At 43.0% G+C, this 22440-nt stretch overlaps 1 protein-coding gene across 2 annotated transcripts in view; it reads left to right on the top strand.

The window, feature by feature from the left end:
- Positions 1–21964, top strand: part of LOC126529764 (EGF domain-specific O-linked N-acetylglucosamine transferase-like) — a 182861-nt gene extending 160897 nt beyond the window's left edge. For both annotated transcript variants that reach the window (XM_050177270.3, XM_050177273.3), the window contains 3 exons: positions 4172–4263; positions 4887–4989; positions 13264–21964. In XM_050177270.3, coding sequence (XP_050033227.1) covers positions 4172–4263; positions 4887–4989; positions 13264–13443 — 375 coding nt within the window. In that variant the 3' untranslated portion in view covers positions 13444–21964. The remainder of the gene's footprint in view (positions 1–4171; positions 4264–4886; positions 4990–13263) is intronic.
- Positions 21965–22440: the final 476 nt, after the last annotated feature.

Consider the following 22440-nt stretch of genomic DNA (forward strand, 5'->3'; position numbering starts at 1 on the left):
TTGCACACATTTGCTTCAACACAAACTGAGGGGCGAGAATGCAGCATGCACAAAGCTATGATACTCAGCCGCTGACGCAGATCGCTTTGGAGATATGGCGCGCCGCAGCTGTGCGATGCGCAGGAGTAAAACGCCGCGCCACCCTTCTGCCTCCCCAATCCCCGGGGCCCTTTGCACGATGGAAGATGGCGTGTTTCCTTCCCACTTTCCCCACTTGTACGCGGGAGTTTGAACCGCGATTGTCAGCGCTCCCCAGGCCCGGCTGTGCAATGTGCAGTTGCTGCCAGAGTACAACGCTGCCCTCCCTCACTTCCCTCCCCCGGGGGCGTGACGAAAGACTGCGCACGAGACGGAGCCGCAATCGTCGGCTTTCCTCGGGCGCTTTCACCTACACCACGCCGCATGCGGCGATGGCAGCGGCAGCGGCGGTGGTGGCAAAAATGCGCCTGGAGAGTCCATATAGTAATTGCTATTGCAATAAATGGTATAATTCGACATCCAACATGGCATCGGACACAATTGCACCCGCCGAATGCCATATCAGACGCTGAATCTTACCGTTTGTTTCCTACTTCACGGCAGCAAGTTTAGGGTGGGATCATTACGCGAGAAAAAGAAAGAACACACGCCTTGAGTGGAAAAGTGGAGGCTGCATTCATTACGTGAGTGCGTTCATATGCGAGTAAATACGGTATATGCTAATTACAAATATTGGATATAGTGAATATATTTTATATGTCATGGGTGACTTGTAACAACGTTTGACTGTACTATGCCTTTGCCCAGCAACGCATTAAGTTCAGAGATGTATAAAGCTAAGAAAAGAAAATGAAAGCTTATTGTCGTAATAAATTATTTCATGGCCATCTTTGACGACAATTGGTGGAGACACTTGATTATGGGCTAATTGGAGCAATAAACTAGCTTGTTAAATGAAGCCTTAAACAAAGTTATTTCTTAGAATGCATTTATGCATCTTGAGCTCTTAAGTCACATAAATGAGGGCACAGTGTGGGGTAAGGATGCACATTTTGAGTCGTGCAGTTCAAGTTTATGGGCCACAATTTCATTATTTTTTTTCATAGGTGACATGCTTTTGTTTGAGCTGTGCACCTATAGACATATGTAACTGAATTGAATATAAATTCTAAAATCACAGTGCTAAGTTAATCATATAAGGAACACCCTTCAAATAGTTGAATAATTCTTGCATAACGAACTCACTGAGATTAAAAATGCAAGCAGACACCCACAATTTTTTTTATGCTATCGATACACAAGGTACACTTAAAGACATGGTCAGATTGTTGGTATTCAAATCTTTTATAGCACTGGTCAAATACTTTTCTTTGGTTATTAAGCATAAGTAGTTTTGATCCGTAAGAGCGCAGGTTAAGGGCGTGAAAATTGGCGCAAGTAGTCTCAGACAAGCTTCAACCAGTGCTTTAGTTTTTACCTGGGCCATGATTTTGTAGCTATTAGCTATGCCTTCCACTTGATTTTATGCCGCTCTTAGCATCCGCCATTCTCAACCGGCTGATCCCATTGATGATGTGGGTGGAATGTTGCTATGACCACTGACAAAGTGCAAAAAGGAATAGCATCGGAAAAGGCGTCACTACAAAATCGCGGCCCTTTGGTAATTTTTCCAGTATTGATAAACAACAGCGGCAGTAAACATGGGCTCACGTTGCAAAACGTCTTTAAGATCTTTTTGTTTCCTCAGTTGTGAATCATTCGAACATAGGTGAGGGCTTAGGTATGCCAAATGTCCTCATAATGAAATCACTGATAGCAAAAAAAAACATGAACATGGTAGCAGCAAAACACCCTCTAATGCTTTGCAATTGCACAATACATGTGCTAAACCAAACACTCGCAATCAAAATCAATTTATTTTCACATACAGAAGGAAAAGGACATTTTTTATTCAGGTGAACCCCAGAGTCCATGGAAAAGTTGTGAGCGGGGCTTATATAAATAACAAATAATATACAAATATAAATACAAATAACAATAAAAAGAGCACTGATAAGTAGGCAAACATAGTTATCATAACAGAAAAATTATGCGAAACATCAGATTGTTTTGACTGAATACAAGAGTGCAGCAAGAACCAGCAGAAAGGACTCAATGCAGCTTTGGAATCCTTGAACTGGTCCCATTACTCTCTGACTTTGGGAGCTCCTCCTGTATAAATTATTATATTTTGTAACAAACCTCAATATTACTAAACTTCATTCTGATTATGGCTTACTATGAAGGGCTAAGTTAAATAAGTAATATTATTGTTGTTAATTTCGTTCAATTGCAGCCAAAGTAATATATTTACATTTGATGTGTGCATTCCTAAAAAAAAGGTGAAAATTTATGCATTGAACACTTCAATTGTGGTGTCTACACCCCTTGTCACACCTTTCACAATGACAGCATGACAACAATAATGACGATGATGATAGCATGATAACAGTGCCATTGGCACAATGACAGTGACTGACTTTCTAGGGACAGTAAAGCGAAATCAGTGAGAGGAACACCTTGAAACTCTGTTGCACTAAAAGTTACTTCAAGAATAGCCATGCTTCACTTGGTACCTTAGGTTAACTCATTTTCAGCAAATAATTAAAATGTTTTTTATTATCTTATGACCTTGAAATTTTGCAGAACTCCTCTACAATTCCTTGACTTTGTCCACATCAAATCTTATCCCTGTGTGAAAATGTTTTAAAGCATGCACTTTGAGTGTTACTCTAAAATGGGACACTACAGATGCTGGCACTCATGATAATGATTACATAAGGAGTTAGTATTCCATTTAGCAACATTCCTGTGATGTTCAGACATTCTAGTTACGTTATTAAACAAATATGGTGAACCTTCTCATATTTTTACGAGATAGAAATGAACATTGCATCAGTTAATATTACACACGCAATAAAATTCATCTATTAATTCAGATGCATGGTTGCACGAATTAGCATGTTGGTTAGCAAATAAATACAAAATATAAGAGTGTTCTTTATTTTATTTATTTAGGCATACAGTAGAACACAGGTATTTGTCTTTGGAACAAATGAGTGAATACATACGTGTATAAGGGGAAAGAAATATTCATAGGACTACAGTTACAATATTCAAAATAGCATTCAACAGAAAAGTCATGCGGCACTTTGTCAGACAAGCTATAAGCAACATAATAGAAGAATGGAGGTCTCGGTTGGTGCAGCATTTTATAGAACAACTATAAAAACATCTCTTTTTGGGAGCAATTGAAAGTATGGCTGGACACTTTTGACAAACTTATCTGTGGTGTTACCATTTACAGCATCGCTTGGCAGCCTATTCCGTAACTCGACAGCTGACAAAAAATGTGAATGTTTGTAAGTTTTACATTTTAATATGTATGGCCTAACGCATTTCTCATTACTAGTTTGACTCGAATGTCGACTTGATCTGTAGGTTTCTTCTCGTTTTTTTTTTTCTTCTTTTTCTTTCTTTTAATGTTCTAATTGGGGTGTGTAAGATTATTTATTTTTATTTGTCACAGTAACCACAGTGCCAATTTGGTATTACAGTGCGGGGGGGGGGGGGGGGCGGAGGGGGGAATACATATATCATAGACAAATAAAAGCAGTTAAAGTAGAACACATGAAGAGAAAAATTACAGTTCAGGGCAAATCGCTGACTCAAAAAGAGATAAGCAGAGCATAATCGTACATGTGCAAAGCGAAACAAAGCAGTTCTGGTGATGCAAGCACAAAGTACAGAAAGGAAATGCAAATCACACGGCTTAAGCAAAGGCATCACTTGAAGATAGTGATCCAACATCGTGAGGCAACCTGTTCCATTCACTGACCGTCTTAGGAAAAAAAGACATCTTAAAAGCTCTGTTCTACATCTATACTCTTTAATCTTACGTGGGTGATCGCGCCTTGCAGATGTGTGCTCTGGTGCCTTTATGTAGCTATCACGATTGAGGCTGGTTTTAGAATTATATATATTCTGCGAAAATTTTAATCTGAATGTCTTTCTACGATTTTGAAATGTATTCCAGCCCAAGTTTTCATTAGTTTTCCTGAGTTATGTGCAGACATGTCTTGTGGATGCAAAAAAAACAAGAAAAGAAGGTTTCACGTTGTGCGAAGTCCCCCTGACATTCTTTCTTTTACAGATAATGGCAAACACTGATGTGCTCATCGGAATGCATGGTGCTGGTTTGACACATGTGCTGTTCCAGCCAGACTGGGCCGTCCTTTTCGAGATGTGAGTGCAGCTTTTACTCAGCTAGACGTGTGGAAATAAATGTTACTTCAGTATGGCACTGTATTCATTGCTACAGGACCTGTGAACTGATGAGCATATTTCGTGATGTTTGCATTGTCAGGTAGTCAGGTGACCAGGCTGTAGCAGGTTGATGTGTGAAGCATGATGGCTTGGCAGTGACAGTATCAAAGCACCTGTCATTCTTGGTGTTTGACAGGCGACCACTTGTGACTAGCATCAGAGTAATGACAAAGTAAAATTAGGAACTTTCTTCTTCCTAGCTTCTTCTATAGCATTTTTTACACATCAGCCATCGAAATGTCTATTTAAATTATTATAATATGCACATATGGTGATGTCATGACTGATATCTATCTTGTTCAACATCACTCCTCAATCTCCCCTCGTGTAATTGACCATGTTCTTGTCATATTTTGGATTTCTTGCATTTTTGTTACGCAATCTTTCTGTATGTTTTGTATTCTTGGTTATTGTTGATTTCCTTTATCTCGCTGCGAAATTTTTCTCTTGTTTAAATATCTTAAACCCCCTACTGTAATGCTCTTTAAGCATTACATGAAGCTGTAGGTATATGAATAAATAAATAAATCACTCTTTTGCAGCTACAACTGTGACGACCCAGTGTGCTACAAGGACTTGGCACGACTGCGCGGCGTCAAGTATCTCACGTGGGAAAACACCACAAAACTTCGCCCTGAAGATGAGGTAAGGCGCACCAAGAGTTCACAACATATTACTGTACAGCATGTTCAGTATGGTCCACTGTTCAAGGGGACACTTAGCCAGTAACAAAACCAACATACTGACTCAAACACTTGCGCTTTATAGAGATAAAAAAATGCCTTGTAGTATGTATTAGGCTCACATCTATGCATCAAAGAATAGTCTGCGTGCCTTCATACAATATTCAAGCTGCATTCGGTAGCCAAGTACTAGGTAAATGGGTGTTCTGTTTTAAGGTGAATCATAGTATATGTAGTTCATGCAAAAAAAATTGATAGGATTTCAGTGATGGCAAGTGAGCTGCTGTGTGGGATACAGAGCAGCAAGCAATGTGAATGGGTTTAAAACAAGCATCTAATCATGCTCATCATGTCCTGACATTATAGTGTCTGTGAAGACTATGTCTCAAAAATGAAACGAACAAGCATGGTTGTATTGTGTAAAAGAAAAATAATTAATGTACCATTGTCAGATGGGAAGAGGACGCCCATAGGTGCCGCGTCCTAGAGCTTACATGTACTTATCAACCCAGAACCGTTCTGTACATTGACCCCAGCACGCACCGCTATCCAAGTTGGCAGGGTGAAGAGCTTTGGTTTGGGCCTACCATCCTTCCCGGATGAGGAGGCCACTGCGGAGCAGAACGAACTGAGCATCTGCACTCGACACACAAACAGCCTTGTCATTCATCAGGGACACGAGCCCAACAGACCCTCAGATTGCCTTAACGCAAAAGCCATCCTCGGAGCAACATGATCAGTTCTTTATTCAGATGCGCCACGGCCAGTTCTGGCTCTGGATTCCACAAGGACAAATGAAAACACGTGGATCAACTAGCACACACGGCCAAGTCGAGCGGCCTTAAATGCATACATTACAGCTTCATGGAGAGCTTTCCTCCTGACTCATCAAAAATCAAGGCAGGGCGAGCCCACACCTCGAGAAACTTCTCCCCTAAGCGATGCCTCTCCTGGCTGAGGTGGGACCAGACCTCCTTCCATGTTATTGCAAGTACTTTGTGAAGTTTATGTCTGCACAGAAAGTCATGCTAGCTACTTGAGTGGACAGACTGTGTTTAAAGCAAATTGCTTTCTTTGGCTAACTGTTATACCTCCTATAAAACCGCATCAAATATGCTGGTTAACGGCTCTGTTCTCTAGGGAATGGCGAAATTAAACAACAGATGCTACCTAAATCAACAACAAGAAATGGACCAAACTCCTCCAGAGTTCTTCCCATTTTCTTCGTCTAAAATTTCAGATAATTACAAACTCGACCAAATCAATAACCCAAATCGCCAGCTATGATGAATTTGCCCGCTGGCAGGGACATAAAGCTGCAACAGTTACTGAGCAGTGCACAGTGGTGCTCAAGTGTGGACCAATCTCGAGCATCGCTTATGTAAATGTTTGTTTACATCCTAGGTTCGGTGCTGGGTTTATTGCAGTGGAACTGGTCATAGCACAGTCATTGACTCAGAGCTGCTGGGTTCTGTCATTCTTTTTCCCCCCTATGGGAGACATAAATGTATGCTAGAAAGGGAATCACATGTTGCTCATGTTTTTTTCATGCAGTGGAACGGTGATAGGGAGTGCACAATCTGAAAAATTATGGCAGAACTGATCTCACAATGACTGTCAACAGTGACGCAATTAGCATTCGAGCAGTGCAACGACACACCTTATTCCTGAAGTCATGTTTATTTAACATGCATAGTGGTCATTCTGAGACTATTGCTGCTTTGGCTGTATGTGACGTACTCCAATATGTTTCACTTTGCCTATGGCACTCACTTGCAAAGGTCACCAATGAGCATGGTGGCACGACGACTGTATGACGCCAACACATTGACGACAACGAAGGAAGGACGTCGATGGAACGACAAAGGTGGTACAACGACTATGGCGTGATGACAATGACATGACGATTCTTAAATTATGACAATAGTATAACTACAACATGAAGACAGTGAGATGACAATGAGTTTATGACGATGATGGCATGACAACGACGGTATGACAACAACCGGATGACAAAGCTGGAATGGCGATGATGATGTGACAATGGATCCATGATAGCGACTGCCTGATGATGGCACAATGACAATGATGGCATAACATTGGCAGCATAATCACAATCATATGACAATAGAATGATGAACAAGGAATGACATCAATGGATCGACGAAGGCATGACGACAATTGACATACTGAAGTGTATAGGGGTATTACTCAAGCTCACGCGTGCGCACCTGACCCTTCTCTGGATCGCACAGCGCCAGCGGAGCGGCAGTCGCTCCCTAGCACTTTCGCAGCAGCCCTAACAGTCAGAGCTGTGACCCCTAACCCGCGGTTCGCAGTGAGTTGCGACCACGGCGGGTTCAGGCCAGGGGGGACAGGGTGAGTCTCGACCTAAGGTGTTTATTCACCTTAGAGTACAAATATACCAACTGGTCAACAACAGCAACCACACATACAAATACAACACAAAACAAAACCACAGCGGCGGAGCGTTCCACACGTCTGGGGCGAAATACCGCACAATGTGGGAACCACAAAAGAGGCTGATAAGAGTTCAGCTCACCCAGAGTGGATCTGCGCTCGGGCCCTGGGGCGGTCAGTCGCTCACAAAGGCCGAACGCAACAGGGGGACGGCGTGCGGCAGTCTCAGCGGCTGAATTGAGATGCGGCCTGTCGCAAGCTCCTCAGCCGAAAGACAACGGTGCATCGGGGGAATAGCGCTTCTCCCCGAGCGGCGGAGAGGGAGTCTCTCCGGTTCCAAGAAAGGGAAAGGAGGGAACGGGGTGCCTTGGCTGCAGCGTCGCGGCCAGGCGCGAAGAGCAGCGGGAGCAGCGAAGGTGCCCTCTCCCCGCTACCCTCCGCGAGCGAGCACATGATTATCGCATGATAACCGCATGGCCGCTCCGGAGATATCGGGATGCGCGTGTGATCCCCACAAGTGATGACGACGGTAAAATGATGGCGTGATGACAACAGCATGAGAATGATGGCTGGCGAGGACAGCATGATGAGACTAGGATGTCAAAGTTAGAATGACGATAGTTCAGCACAATGCGTTGGCGGGCTAGTTGGTGCGAATCCATGAATACTTTGTTTAGCGCAAAACGACAGAGACGAGAAAGACGACAGGACAAGGCGCTTTCTTGTCTCTGTCGTTTTGTGCTAAACAAAGTATTCTTAGAATGACGACTATGAAAGGACCGCAACAGCATCTTGACAACAGTATGACAATGAATGCATCCCAACGACTGTATGATGACAATGGCATGGCAATGGTATGAGAACAATGGGATGACGATGAGTATGTGATGACAATGTCGTGATTACGACTGTATCATGAACCCTGTAAGATGGCGATAGGGTGACAATATAGGCATGAGCACGACAGCATGACGACAGCTGCATAGGTACAACTGAATGACGACAGTATAATTACGATAGAATGACGAAAAAATATTGACATCAATAGAACGACCAAGGCGGTATGACGACAATGATATGAATACAACTGTGGCAACAATGGCGTGACGACAACAATGTGACGAGAGTCAGATGGCAAAGTTAGAATGACGACAATGGTATGACTACAACTGTTTGGCAACAATGGCGTGGCGACAACAATGTGACGAGAGTCAGGTGGCAAAGTTAGAATGATGACAATGTAACAGCCATAACGGCATCACGAGGGTGTTGTAACAATGAATGCACAACAGTTGATGACGATAGTGTGACGATGGTGGCACAACATAGTCAGTTGACAAAGCTGTGATGACGACGGTGCAACAAGCACAACCACAACAGCATCACAATCGTGAGCACATACCTAGCGGCTCAAGCTATTAGACAACTTGGCCCAAGGGGTCAGAGCAAAGGCATGATGACAACGACGACATGACAAGTCAGACCACGAAGCTGTAATGGCAGCAATTGAACAACCACGACAGGCATTACCATGGCGGTGTGACAGCAAATGCATGACGACTGTATGACGATGATGGCATGATGATGATGCAATGACCACAAGCACACCTAGTGGCCCAAGCTATTAGACAACTTGGGCCACTGGGGTCAGGGAAGAAGGTATGATGATGATGACATGACAAGAGTCAGATCACGAAGCTGGAATGAGGACAATAGAACAACCACAACAGCATCATGACCACAAGAACATACCTAGTGACCCAACAGGTAGACTACTTGAACACTGGGTCGGCATGGGAAGCTAGATAGATAGATAGACTCAAAACAGCCGAAGTAGGCAAAGACTGTTAATCACATTAAAGGTTGGGAAACACACCACTAGTGCAAAAGAGCAAGATGTGCAAATTGATGAGGGCATGTGCATATTTCCTTATTAAAAAGCAAAGATAAGATACTGGAAGAGTAACTTTGTAGCACAGTGACTGAAAATGCTTCTCTGTTGCTTAGACCACTGTTGAACATTCAAACAATGCACCCTGTTGGAACTTCTTTCATCCACCTAGCAGACAATGCAGTCTCTTTCTTGACCCAGAGAGTGTGGTAGCCAGCTGGTTTACTGCACGGTGCCAGAACCTGGGATCGATTAAACCCACCGTGGGCCCTCACAAGCATTTTTCAACCTTTGGCGTACCAGGGTGAACGTATGACCTTTCAAGGGGTCATGGGATTGGGAGACTGGCTGAAAAAGTATACATTGGCTTTCATTTGAACATACTCATGTTTTTGCAGCCTGCATTCATGGCTATAAAATCATTTGAGAATTGTAACAGCGCTAACACATGCATCCACAAGGTAACAAGGACGAGACACATGTGTCTCGTCCTTGTTACTTTGTGGATGCATGTGTTAGCGTTGTTTCAATTTTCAAATCAAGTATGCACCAACTCGCCCAGAAAAAAATTTTAATGAAGGTATAAAATCAGTCTACACAGCAGGCTTCTCCTGGACTTGTGAGGGGGCATGGCAATTATTTGGCCAAGCTTATTCTTTATTGCTTGTATGTTTTAACGCGATAGCATTAAATGCCCTGTGTCGCAGAAAAAATCAGCGTCAGCATCCGGCCTCGGCGTCCCACATCCAGCATCAACCGTTGTTTCGGATTGGATTGGATTGTAAAACTTTATTTGTCCAACAGATGTAGGGAAGGCTTTAAGCCTTCCCACCTAGACGACGGCCAGAAGTCCTTGGACCCTAGCGGCGGTTTCGGCCAGTTGGACGGTCTTCAGTTGAATCTCCGGATCGGAGCTGAGTAATAAGGTCTCCCATTGTTCTAAAGACTTTATTCTTCCCTCAGAGGGAGCCTGTGGGCATTCCCACAGAATGTGATTAAGATTAGCCCTGGCTTTACATAGCTTACACTGGCTGGAGTACTGACCCGGGTAGTAGAGGCTGCACGACACCGGGCTTGGAAACGAGTTGGTTTGCAGGCGACGCCAAGTGGAGGCCTGGCTCTTGTTTAAGGATGCATCAGCCGGAGGATATTTAACCCACCCTAGTCTGTACTGTTGTGTGATCTCTCTGTAGCACACTAAGCGGTCTCGCCCCGTGAAGCCTTCGGCTAGCCCACCAGCTCGGAATGTAAGTCCTCGAGCTAATTTGTGGGCCACCTCATTCCCAGCGAGGGAGGCGTGCGCAGGTGCCCAGATTATTTCAATTTTCCTGCTATCTCTGCAGGTCTGCTGGATTCTGTTCGCCTCGAGAGAAATTCTGCCTCTGGCAAAGTTCATCACCTTGCAATTGCAAGTGCTTGCAATTGCAAGTGCTATGGCAGATTCTTCTCCAATCTGAGAGCAATCCGTTGGAACTGTGCCACTGGCTATCAATCTAGTTTCAGCGCTCGCAACAGCTAGGGCCATGCGGCCGTTGCCATAGTCTGCAGCATCAACGTAGAGCACGTCCTTGGAGTTTTTTAAACGCTTCTCAAGAGCCTCCGCCCGTTTCTCTCTGCGTTCCTTGTGATGGATTGGGTGTATGTTTTGCGGTAGTGGTGGGATTATTAGTCGATTCCGCACGCTTCGCAGCAGGTCGACTTTGATGCCTTCTTGCCCCTCATAGTTTATGCCCAGCCTAGCTAGGATTTTCCTGCCCGTAGGGCTTCCCGCAAGTCTCTCATACTGCGAGATCCTCATTGCTTCAATAATCTCCTCAAGAGTGTTGTGGAGCCCTAGAGCTAAAAGCTTTTCATTTGCAGTGCGGATGGGAAGCCCCAGCGCCTGTTTTATACTTTTATGTATGATGCCCTCAATCTTCTTCTTCTCGAATGACCTAAAATTGAGGAAGGGAGCAACATAAGCTATTCTACCTATCACAAAGGCCTGGACTAGCCTAACTAGATTCGCTTCTCTCATCCTGGACCGCCTGTTGGCGATCCTGCGGATCAGCCTCATGGTCTGCAGTGCGCAGCCGTCTAGTTTCCTTATTGTTGTTTCGGAAAAAAACATTTTGAACCACACATACTCAACCATGCGAGCCTTCCATGTATCACAAGGAAGTTACTGAACTATTTCAATTTCTCAAGGTAAAATATGTCAGAAAAGTTATAAAGTAGGACTTACACACAACGTACAGACATGATTGCATCGGATTTCAGTATACAAGAAAACATAATTCTGTCACGCGGAAACTCAAAACACAAACCCCTTTCACAAATTTTCAAAGGCTATAAAGTGGCATGCCTAGTTCCTAGCAACAGCTCCAGATGGCGCTTGCTTCCGCCCCATCGCGGCCCACGCAAGGGGCCACGTTTCTACCACAAAGCTTGCCTTTGTGCACGGTGTTCGCCGCCAGCTTTTCCTGGTAAACGTTACGGTTACATTTTATTTTTATTTGTAAAATACGTTACAAGGGCCCTACATGGGGATTGAGTAATAATACAAAGAAAACACCAGCCAAATGCACAGCCTAAAAGTCAGAGAAACATATTAGCTACATAAAGCTGCATATGAGTACAATAAAAAGGAACTCTGTAAGTTTGTAACAAGCATATAACAGTGCAAGAAAAAGGTAGAAAAAATAACACAGAACAGCGAGTGTGATATTAATGGTTAACAAGGGTTAAGCGAGTTGAGTGAGTGCTTGAATTTTTCACGGTCAGTTTCCACAACTATGTTGTCGGGGAGGTTGTTCCAGAGCCGTATGGCATGTGGTATTGCAGACGAGTTAAATGCTTCTGTTTTACCATAGATGTGCGTGAAGCTATGATGATTGTGTAATCTGTGCGACGTGTGCGATGATGTTTCTTGGTGCAGGGAACGTTTGTTAGTGTGGTGGGCATATTTATGAAATAATGACAAAAGGGCTATGTCGCAACGATTACTTAGCAGCTGAAGTGAAAGGTGAATCTTTATTTGAGTTACGCTAGAATGGTAGTCATAATTCTGGGAAATTAAACGTGCGGCTCTATTTTGGATTGATTCCAGCATGTTAATTAAGTAATTTTGGTGGGGAGACCAGACTGGAGCGGCGAACTCAAGTTGAGGGCGAACAAATGTTTGAAATGCCAGTTTGCGGATAAATAGAGGTGAGTTTCGAAGGTTATGTCGCAGGTAACCCAGTGATCGAGAAGCACTGGCACAGATGGTGGTAATGTGAGAAGTCCAGGAGAGGTTTGTTGAAAGATTTACGCCTAGATATTTAAATGATGAGGTCCGAAATAATGGGACATTTTTAATACAGTAGGAATAGTCCAAGTTCATGCGTTTGCGGGTGAAGGACATCATCTTAAAGTTTGATGAATTTAGAGTCATTAGCCAGGTGTCACACCAATTAATAATTTGGTTAAGATCATTTTGGAGGATCAGGTGGTCATTGGAGGTGTTAACAGAACGATAGATAATGCAGTCATCAGCAAAAATGCGCATGCATGATGATAAGTTATTGGGCATGTCATTAATGTATATCAGAAAGAGTAAGGGACCAAGAAGGCTGCAGGCTGCAGTTGCCGGGAAGCGTGAGAAGCAGTCAGGGGTCTTTGAATGCTATCGCGTTCCACTTTTAAAGGTAAAGCTTAAGAGGCCTCCAAACTTTTTGTACACTTGTGCACGTGCTTTTGTGGCACGTTTCGATGGATGGTATAAGTGTGGCTGGTTTCTCAGAATAAATTGTTGTTGGAAGTTAGCACTGTGTGCATGTATTCAGGTCTTCTCGTGTCCACGTTCCTGCTTTTGCTACTAGAATAGCCATCAACCCTGACAGTTTTGTCTGTACCTAGCACAAAGACCCCAACCTTTGCATTGTTTCGCATAATTTTCCCTAGGGCCACCACCCAACACTTGGAGCACATGCCAAGTTCACGAACTACCACTTCAATGTCAACGAGTTTCTTCGACTTCTCGGCATGGCCATCGACCATGTCAAGGAAGCACGCCCCCAGGCTGTCACCGATAAGCTGAGCACCAAAGGGGCACAGCCCACAGCAGGTCATCAGGAATTGTAATACTGTATGCAGATGTTGCATTCTGCACTCATTCATTTCATTTTCCATTCTTCTTTGCTTATCATCCTTTACACCGAGCTGTGAATACCAGGAATAATATGAAAATGGGTCAGAAGATTGCAAAAATAAATGGATCCTTGCAGAATGACAAATCGGTTCTGCAGAAAGTTGGAGGATAATTCATAAAAGGAAAAAATTGTCAGGTACCCCAGACTACAAAGGAAAGAGTTTTCTCAGAAAGAAAGCTTTGCAGTTTGAGAAATTCATCCAGGTCTAGAGATCTAATCCATGGCCAATGCCCTTTCTGTGACGTCTTTCCATGAAACTCCTGTGGGATTTCTTTGTAGCTTTCTGCTACACTCAGGTAGATCTTACGTCATTGCAGAATACGTCCCTGATGTCGCATTCGAAAATTGTTTCATCTTTAGCAACTATTTGGCATGAATGGCACCATTACACTCTTTTTGCCTTCCTTTCGGCCGGTGCCTCCCATTCGCATAAGCAGTTCTTGCATTTTGAATGGTGAGCCCAACCCGATGAGCATGAAAGGTCCCGCGTGTTGCCCCTCAGGTGGAATACCTGTGGCCCAAGACTTGGAAGCACACACTCTTCAATATTTCGAAAATACTGTATGGCAATAGAGCTACGTTTCCCTAGGGAAATGCACAAGCAGTTAGGGCAGTCTGTGATCGGACAAGCCGATCACAGTACGGTTAATTCTGCGATGAAGCAGCTGCTACTGTTTGTTCTGTTGATCCTTTTGGTGATATCGGCATTGTAATGATTTAATTGGTGTTTCTATATGTGTGCATGTATGCTTATCTGTGATTACAGACACTCACTCAAGGTGGATGTGTAACTTATTTTGTGGCACAAACAAATTAGCGCTCACTGCTTCCATGAGGCCTTCCTAAGCCCATTCCTGATTGGCTTTGTTGGCATGACAACATCCAGTGTATTAAGCCTAACATGGCCAACAAATGTTGACTTGTTACCACGAGGTCAAGCCGGTATCAGCAGTGCAACTGTTGAGGTGAGCAGTGAACTAAACATCTAAAAAAATAGATCTAAATAGAGCAGCAATTTATTGATATTTCGTGGCTGTGCAACCATTCATACTGCGCGACATGCAAGGCAGCTTCTGGAGAAACATGGATCTCTGCATGTTTAGGAGATCTCGCATTTATTTCTCAATCTAGCATTTCCCAGTTTTCAATACTGCTCTGACCTTGGCAACTAAGTGGGAGATTAATTTCACCAGCTTGTTCACATGTGTTTAGGCTGAAAACCTGAGCCTAGCAAGGCGTAAACACACCCAAGCAGAAATCATTCTATTAATGCCATACTCTCATCTCTTGAGATGTCCTGAATGCTCTCATAAAATGTTGTCTTTGGCATCATGCTGACAGACGCAGGAATGAGGCACTAACAAGCAGTGCACCAAATTGTGTTTGCAGTACTGCATTTTCACTCTTCTCTGAGAAAAGATGCATGAAATGTTTCATTTTTATTTTCTCGTACGCTAGAAAGCTTTATGGTATCTTCGGCTGGTGGTTTTTGAACATTGCAAAGCAGTCTGAAATGTGGCCCTATGTTTAGGTGGTTACAGAGGGATGAGAGTGCATTTGGCTGGTTGCACCCTCATACTCCGCTCCAAGAGAAAGCGCTCCTGGAGCACTTCAGATTTTCTTCACAACATTACCTAGGTTCAGTTTGATTGCATTTGCAATTTTCCAATTACAATGACCCCGCTGAAACTGGAATATTGAAAGTTCATTAATTAACTTTTTGTTCATTAGGAACTAATTACCGCCTATCACCTGTCAACCCGTGATCACGACCACTGACGGCATGTCTCAGAAGGAACTGTCCTTTTGAAGAGTTAACTGCTGGGCTAGTTGGTGATCTTGCATACTGAAAAGATTTTGTGCCAAAAAACAACACACACAAGAAAGACGACGACACCATGGGCGCTACTTCAACTGTTTAAGGAGGGTGAAAGCACTCTACCTATATAGCCCTCGAAAACACCACGCATGCGTACAAGGCAACATGGAGTACAAGGTTTTATCAGAGTAGGCGCGACAGAAACTTCAGCTCAGCCTCGTAAAGAAAAACCGCCCGTGGTGTCGTCGTCTTTCTTGTGTGTGTTGTTTTTTGGCGCAAAATCTTTTCAGAACTGTCCTTTCATTTGAAAATGGCTATCTTTAAATATTACTTAAAGGTCTCCGTAGAAATGGCCACTATATAATGTGCACATGCAACTCGCATGTAGCCCATGCAAATAATGGCACGCTGTGACACTCAATTCTTCATAAAAATAATGTGGCACAATTGTCAGCACACCATAGTTTTAGAAGCAACTGTGTATATTGATTATGCAAATATGAGGCGAGGCGTGCAGGCAGGACACAAGAGTAGAGAAGTGGACAACGACAATATTGTGTGCTCGGTCACCACAACTTTCCCTGCTGTTCCTTGTCGAAGACTTCAGACCAGTACACTCCGAAGCATACCGTGGTAAAGCCCCTCCCAAAGGAAGAATTGCCCTCACTTCCACTTTACGAAGTTGTTACTTGAATTCTTGGTACAGGTACCACATGCAAAACATGGCAATTTGCATCAGATGCAGTACTGTATGCTTGTTTTGTTAATGGCATGCTAGAATGTATTATTTCAGAGAATGTTGCCTTTAAACAGTCAGCAGCCTTGAAAAAGGCTCTGCCACTTCAAGGCTGAACTGCAGGATAACTACACTGCATAAGTCACCAGGTCATCAAGATGGTGGATGCAAACAACACAAACATCGTGGCATTCCTCACTGACGGTACCATGAGAACCATGTATACTTTACATTTCAATTGTTCTATGTGTTCTTGGTAGAAGGGCACATTCCTATGATTGTGGGTGCTTGATTCAAATGTAATGGTATGCGTGAAACGGAAGAAAGAGTGTGCACTGAAGTATTGCTGCTTGCTAAAGGTGGTTCTGTTGGGGAGACCAGCCAATCTGTGTCTTGCTGCTACAGTGCTTCTTAGGAAAGTTTTAATGCCTGAGAATGGTTCAGTAGGCAATATACAGTGACATTTAACGACAATAGAGTTACGTGCTTTAACATGTTTGTCCACTGCCTTTGTAGGTTTTATGTGATGCATCCTAGCACATTTAGCGCACTGTTAAATTTGTAACCTATTATTCTTAGGTGCTTTTATTGTGTTTGCTATGGGGGCCACTCCTTGAGGCACAGAATTGAAGTTTCTGCCACAGTGTCGTCAGAGTATGATTTGCTGATAGTACATGGGGCACGTCCATCACAGGCATGCCCTACGTACCACTGTACCCTCAAGTTGGAACCTTGCTTAACCCTTTGAGGGTCGATGACATAAACATACGGCGCTGCGAACAAGTCCAAAATGGTCGATGTCGTATATTTACGGCGCCGTCTGTACGTTTTGAAAGCATGCCAATATCCTAACTTTTTCTTTTCTATCATGTGCTGCCACTATGTGGGAATACAGGGAATTTTTTTCATGCGCCTCCCTCTCTCAGTTTTCATGGCATGGTTTGTTTTAGCGCTAGTTTGCTCCCGCACGTCTATATACTACCGCTCATGCACTGGCACGCGCGCAAGTGGCCGGCGGTTTGGGTTTTGTTCCTCGGGCGTTTCAGCTTCTTGCGCTTGCAAAACTGATGGCTATCTCATTACTGATCGCTCAGGGGGTGACCGTTTGTTTCCCGCTCGTTTAGTGCTCACAGGGGTACACATAGGAAGGATGCCGCCGTGCACGCTTTCCGTTGCTCTTTTTTTTTTCTTTTTTTTTTTTGGAGACTCACGCAAACTAATTGCCTCTGGTTGGAGACAAGATGAAGATTAGTGGTAGTTTGTCACACATTTAGCTTTTTTGACGGGCACACAACCACGCAGTTTTCTTGAGTGCATGCACCTGTGCAGTTCAATTATGCTATGGATGTGCAATTAGTGTAAGAGCAGGAACATTTGAGTCTTGCGAAATATTCTCGTGTGCGCATTTTCAAAGCCTTGAACTATAACAATGCACCAAACTTATAATTTTTATAAGTTTATTTGCTTTTTTATGGTTGTTATTCATGAATGAAGACTACATATATACCAACGCAAATTTTTTTTTTTTTTTCTTTACGGTCACCCTAAAAAAAATTACGGTAAATTTTTTTCGAAATAAGTCCCTAAGAAAAATTGGAATCTGCAATAAGAAAATCGACCCTGGGCGGTCGCATGTGGCAAAAAGAATCGACCCTCAAAGGATTAAGTGTGGTTTTAGGAACAGATCAGGACTGTAATAGAAGTGAAAGTTGGGCAACTTGGCACTTATTCAGTGTTTTAAACTGCAGGTGAGCCCTAATGAAGGATGCCGGCAAGTTAACAAACAAGCACTGGCTTGCAACTCAGTTTATTTTTGGAAAAGATGGTCTTTGACTTTTGAGCGCTGCAGTTTTAAAATGAAGACAAGCACTGATAACTAAACTGCTTTGTATTGCACTTTTAGGTGTGAAATACTGTGCCTTGAATTGTGTTATCCATTGTGCCTTCACTTACAATGTGCACAATGTCCCTGTGTGCAACATACTATATCAGAAGGAAAAGCTAGGCCACTATTGGTGGTAGTGTTGGCAGTTTTGCAGGCAACCTGCAGCTGGCATTTTACCTTTCACATGTCCTAGGGTTATGAGACAGAAATTGCGACAAGGGAACAAGATGGGGACACAAACAAAGCCTCAAAGGTCTTGCTGCTTTACTGATCACTATTAGCACTTCTTGACCTTTGTATATTCAAGTTTTATTTGTTGCTCATTTTCTTACATCTTTTTTTTTTCTTCAAATCATTTGAATCACCTCTAGCTAATATAGCAAACTCTGCATCTAGCAGAGCTGACATCTTCAGCTTGCATTAGGTATTCTCTCTTTATCAACATCACCTGTGTCATGTTTTAGGCAGAATGCAGTAAACAGAGCCTGGTTATGACTGAAGTTCCAACGCACACTGACAGTCACAGAAACGGACACTAGAAACACACTGTGGTGTCCGGTGTCCTGTTCTCACATTTGGTCGTGTTATTTGTGTGTGCATTTTAATTCTAACACTGCTGCACAGACCAGCCCAACTCTCTGCTCTTGCGAAAACTGCTGGCTGACGGCGGTAGTGGTGTTGATTTTTATGCATTGTGGACCCTTTGGCTCATGAAAAGGTCACTCAGAGACTGCCCTTCACAATGCTGTTAGTATTTGCTTAGACTAAGTGTGCACAGGAGAAGGCATGGTAATCTAAGGCCACAGACATTAAAAATGGCCCTTGGCCAGACTGGCACACTTGTGGCAGTGATAGCCAGGAAGTCTGTTTCACAGAGCATCAGGTTAATAAAATGTTTGCCTGCCACACATGAACAATTATCTCCATAATCACACTCTTTCTCACCTGTCTATCCCCTCGCAAAACAATGTGGCTTTGTTGCATTTGCTTCAGATAATGACTGTCTTATCAGCGTCACAAAAATTTTTGCTGCAGCACACGAGCAATTTGCTCGAGATAATGAATTCTGCTTTTTCTTTTCTATTCCAACTTTCTCACCTTTTCATCAAATTTGTGCAATCTATTTGATATCAAACCTGGCTTATCACCTCGTGCATCCGTTATGGCCTGGAATGTCAACTGCATGAGGGAGTGGTGCTTTTTCTGATCCGACTTCGTGGCTGTCTTCTGGACGCACTTGGCATATCAGATTCAGAGGTTTGATGCCAGCTCAAGTGCCTTTCCTTTGCTTTCTGGAAACATTTTCCTGTTCTTAAGACGACATGACAATGGTTGCTGTTGGGGAGGCTGGCAACAATGGCTTGCAACAATGCCGCAGGTGTAGCTGGAAAGTTCATATAATAGCTATCATTGTAAATCGCATGATATGCTACCACCAATGAAACTGAGGAAAGTGAAATTCATTATGCAGAAAGGTGAGGCGTTCAGACAGGACACAAGAGAAGTGGACAACACAAAAGTGAGTTTATTTATTTTCAACGAAAAGAGGGCGCCAAGACAAAAGGCAAGAGCCTGACAAGGTCCTGGTCACGCGTAACACAGCTGGCATTGTGCACTAGCACTTCACAACAAATTCACAATGAATTTCTCAAGCGTTGTAAAAAGCATGACGCAGTAAGTTAACATGCATGAGATTTGTACTAGAAAAGAATAAATTGCATACACAACTTATCGTGTGAGTGGTATAAAGATACATAATTTTTTTATAAACATAGAAATTTCAGTGCCAAAACACAGAAACAATAACACAGCTTGCAACATGTGCGTTAGAGAAAAAACATTTGAAAGGTAGTAAAATAAATACAAATTCCTTCGACTAAAGAAATATCTCATTCCGTTTGTTCCAATAGGTATTTTTGATTGGTAGATTTAAAACGTTTTTGTGGGAGGTAATATTCACTTTCAAAGACAAATTGATTTATTATCGTGGGAATTTGGTAGTTTCGTGTTTGCTTGCCATAACTGGTTTGTGTGATTGGAACTAGCTTATGTTTCGTCCGAAAAGCATATCGGCTGCTGGAATTATCTGGACAAGAAAAGAACAATTTACGACGATGGATGTACTTAAGTAGACAGAAAGCGCAGGGTAAATTATTTGTTTTTGTTAATGGAAACGTAGAAATGTTAAAGTAAAGAGAGAATTAAAGTAGACGAAAAATCAACTTGTCATAGATGGGATCCGAACCCATGTCTTCGCATTACGCATGTAATGCTCTTACCAATTGAGATACTGCAGTGCCGTCTTCTCATCCACTTTATGGTGCCTTATATGTGCACTGATCACCTAGCCCTGGAAGTGTTAGCCAGCACCACAACTAAGACCAGGGTGGCAGATGTGGAGCATCCTTTCTGCTAGAGGTATCACATATTATATGTGAACTTAGGAGACAGTAACTGGCCAATAAACCCTCGTATGCTATCTGAAAGCATCAAAAGTGCTAGTGTCAAGACCCTCGCTATGTAAAACATTGCTGCAAAACATTTCTGCTGCTGCCGGGAATATTTTTTAAAGGGCCTCTGAACACTCTTCTTGAACATAGTAAGAAAACCTTGCCAATCTGTACAAGAGGCTCCTGCAAAAACATGAGCCAAATAATATTGCATTGCATGCAGCAGGGACTTTACAACCTCGTGTCAAAAATGGCGAGAAATCGCTTGCTCTTGCTTCCGCAATGTTGTCATGCAGTGTCATCCCAAGCAGCTGGACCCACCAACAGCTATTGGCTGATTTCATGATCACGAGAACGTTCTCATTAACACATAGTTGCTAAATTTTAGTTAAATAAATGAAACATATGTATGTCTGCAATCTCAAAAAGCCAGAAAAAAAATTTTGTGTAACCTTTGCACTGTCAGTCTACACACAACAGTTGCATGTAGCTGCGTATGGTGTGTGTGGTCTCCAAGACAGCAGCAGCGTTCTGTGTCGCATAGTCTACCGCAGTCACCACGGAGCGATGCAACGAGCCCTATCACTGCCGTGACACTCAACTTTTGGGCAAGGCTTTGCCTCCTTGGCTTCTCTCCTGTGTAGCTTTTAGCACGGTAGCAAAGAGGAAAAGAGGGAGCTGCATTTCGATGTGATAATTCCACTTATACTTGGAAAGATTCGAAAAAGTTGACACCCTTTAATACTCAGGCCATTTGATGATTAATCAGTTTAGAAAAGTGTTTCAGGGCCCCTTTAAAATGCATTGCTTTACAAGCCATAGTCAACAACCAGTGGGATAGGGGGATGCGCCCCAAAAGCTAGGGTCCTGACATTAACTCCAAGACGAAGTTAAATGTTGAGTTTAACATCACACAAGTCTAAAGTTTTGCATTTTCTCACTATGTGCAAAACTCAGCTTCTTTACACGGACAGCTTGCCAAAAATTTCTTTCACTTCTATGTATCGCACACTTTCCCAATGGATGATCATGATCATTGGGAAACGTCTAAAATGGTCCCAGAGGATTTCTTTGAGTCATTCGTTGTTGCCCCAGGTTCAAAGCACTGATCTGCATTACAGCTGACACTTCCACCAGCGATGGCATAGTTTAAATAGTTGGAGCCAAATGATTTGATTTGTGTGCAGGTTTTTGTGTCATCTGTGGAATTGAGCTTGTTCTAGCAAATGGGGTTTGCCAGTTTTACTGGAATTGGACACTGCAACACAGTTTGCATGTGTATGGATTCATCACTTTTAGCCTTCCAAATCATTCAGCCATTAAATAATGGCATGTGGTTGTGCCAAACCAAAAAAAAATAAAAACATAAAGAACAATCCACCCACACATAGGCTGCGTTATATATTGTGTGTCACCAGTGATTGTGGTGTACAAGTGGCAACAATGGACTTGCTGCTTGAACTTTTTGAATCCTCAACCAGTCTGTGATGAAAACTAGTGCTTTTGACAATTTTTCTTATTGCTTTTTACGAGCAATAAAGTGTCTTTTCATAGCTTACTGCATCCTCCTTGTGGCTGTTCTTTTTCTTACAATGTCCCAGTAACTGCTGTGGCATCCCTTAGGCATTCAACTCAAGAACATGAGTTATTCTGGGATGTGCTAAATACGTCCCTCTCACAATTGTTTTGGATGCGAAATCCTCTCGCAATAAACTTTTGATGCGAAAGATCCAGTGACATTTCCAAAGTCATGCTTTAGATTTTCAATTCCGGAACTTTGTGGGTTTAATGTTGTTTTAAACATTTGACGGCAAAGGTGCATTGACTTTTATCAAATCAAAGCGGCAGCGGTTGCGGTCCAAGTGTGCGCTTGCTAAAGCATTCTTCCACGTTTCACAGAATTCTACAACCCTGGGCGAAGCTGTTTGCTGCTCCATACTGCACGTGGGTGTAATCACTGCTCCTCCAGGTGTGCCCAAGCTCCGCTATGTGGCGACGGGATCGCATACAGTGCGCCTGCGCCAGACCATTTCTGGCCT

Source organism: Dermacentor andersoni, chromosome 9, assembly GCF_023375885.2.
Source record: "Dermacentor andersoni chromosome 9, qqDerAnde1_hic_scaffold, whole genome shotgun sequence".
NCBI classification, from domain to species: domain Eukaryota; kingdom Metazoa; phylum Arthropoda; class Arachnida; order Ixodida; family Ixodidae; genus Dermacentor; species Dermacentor andersoni.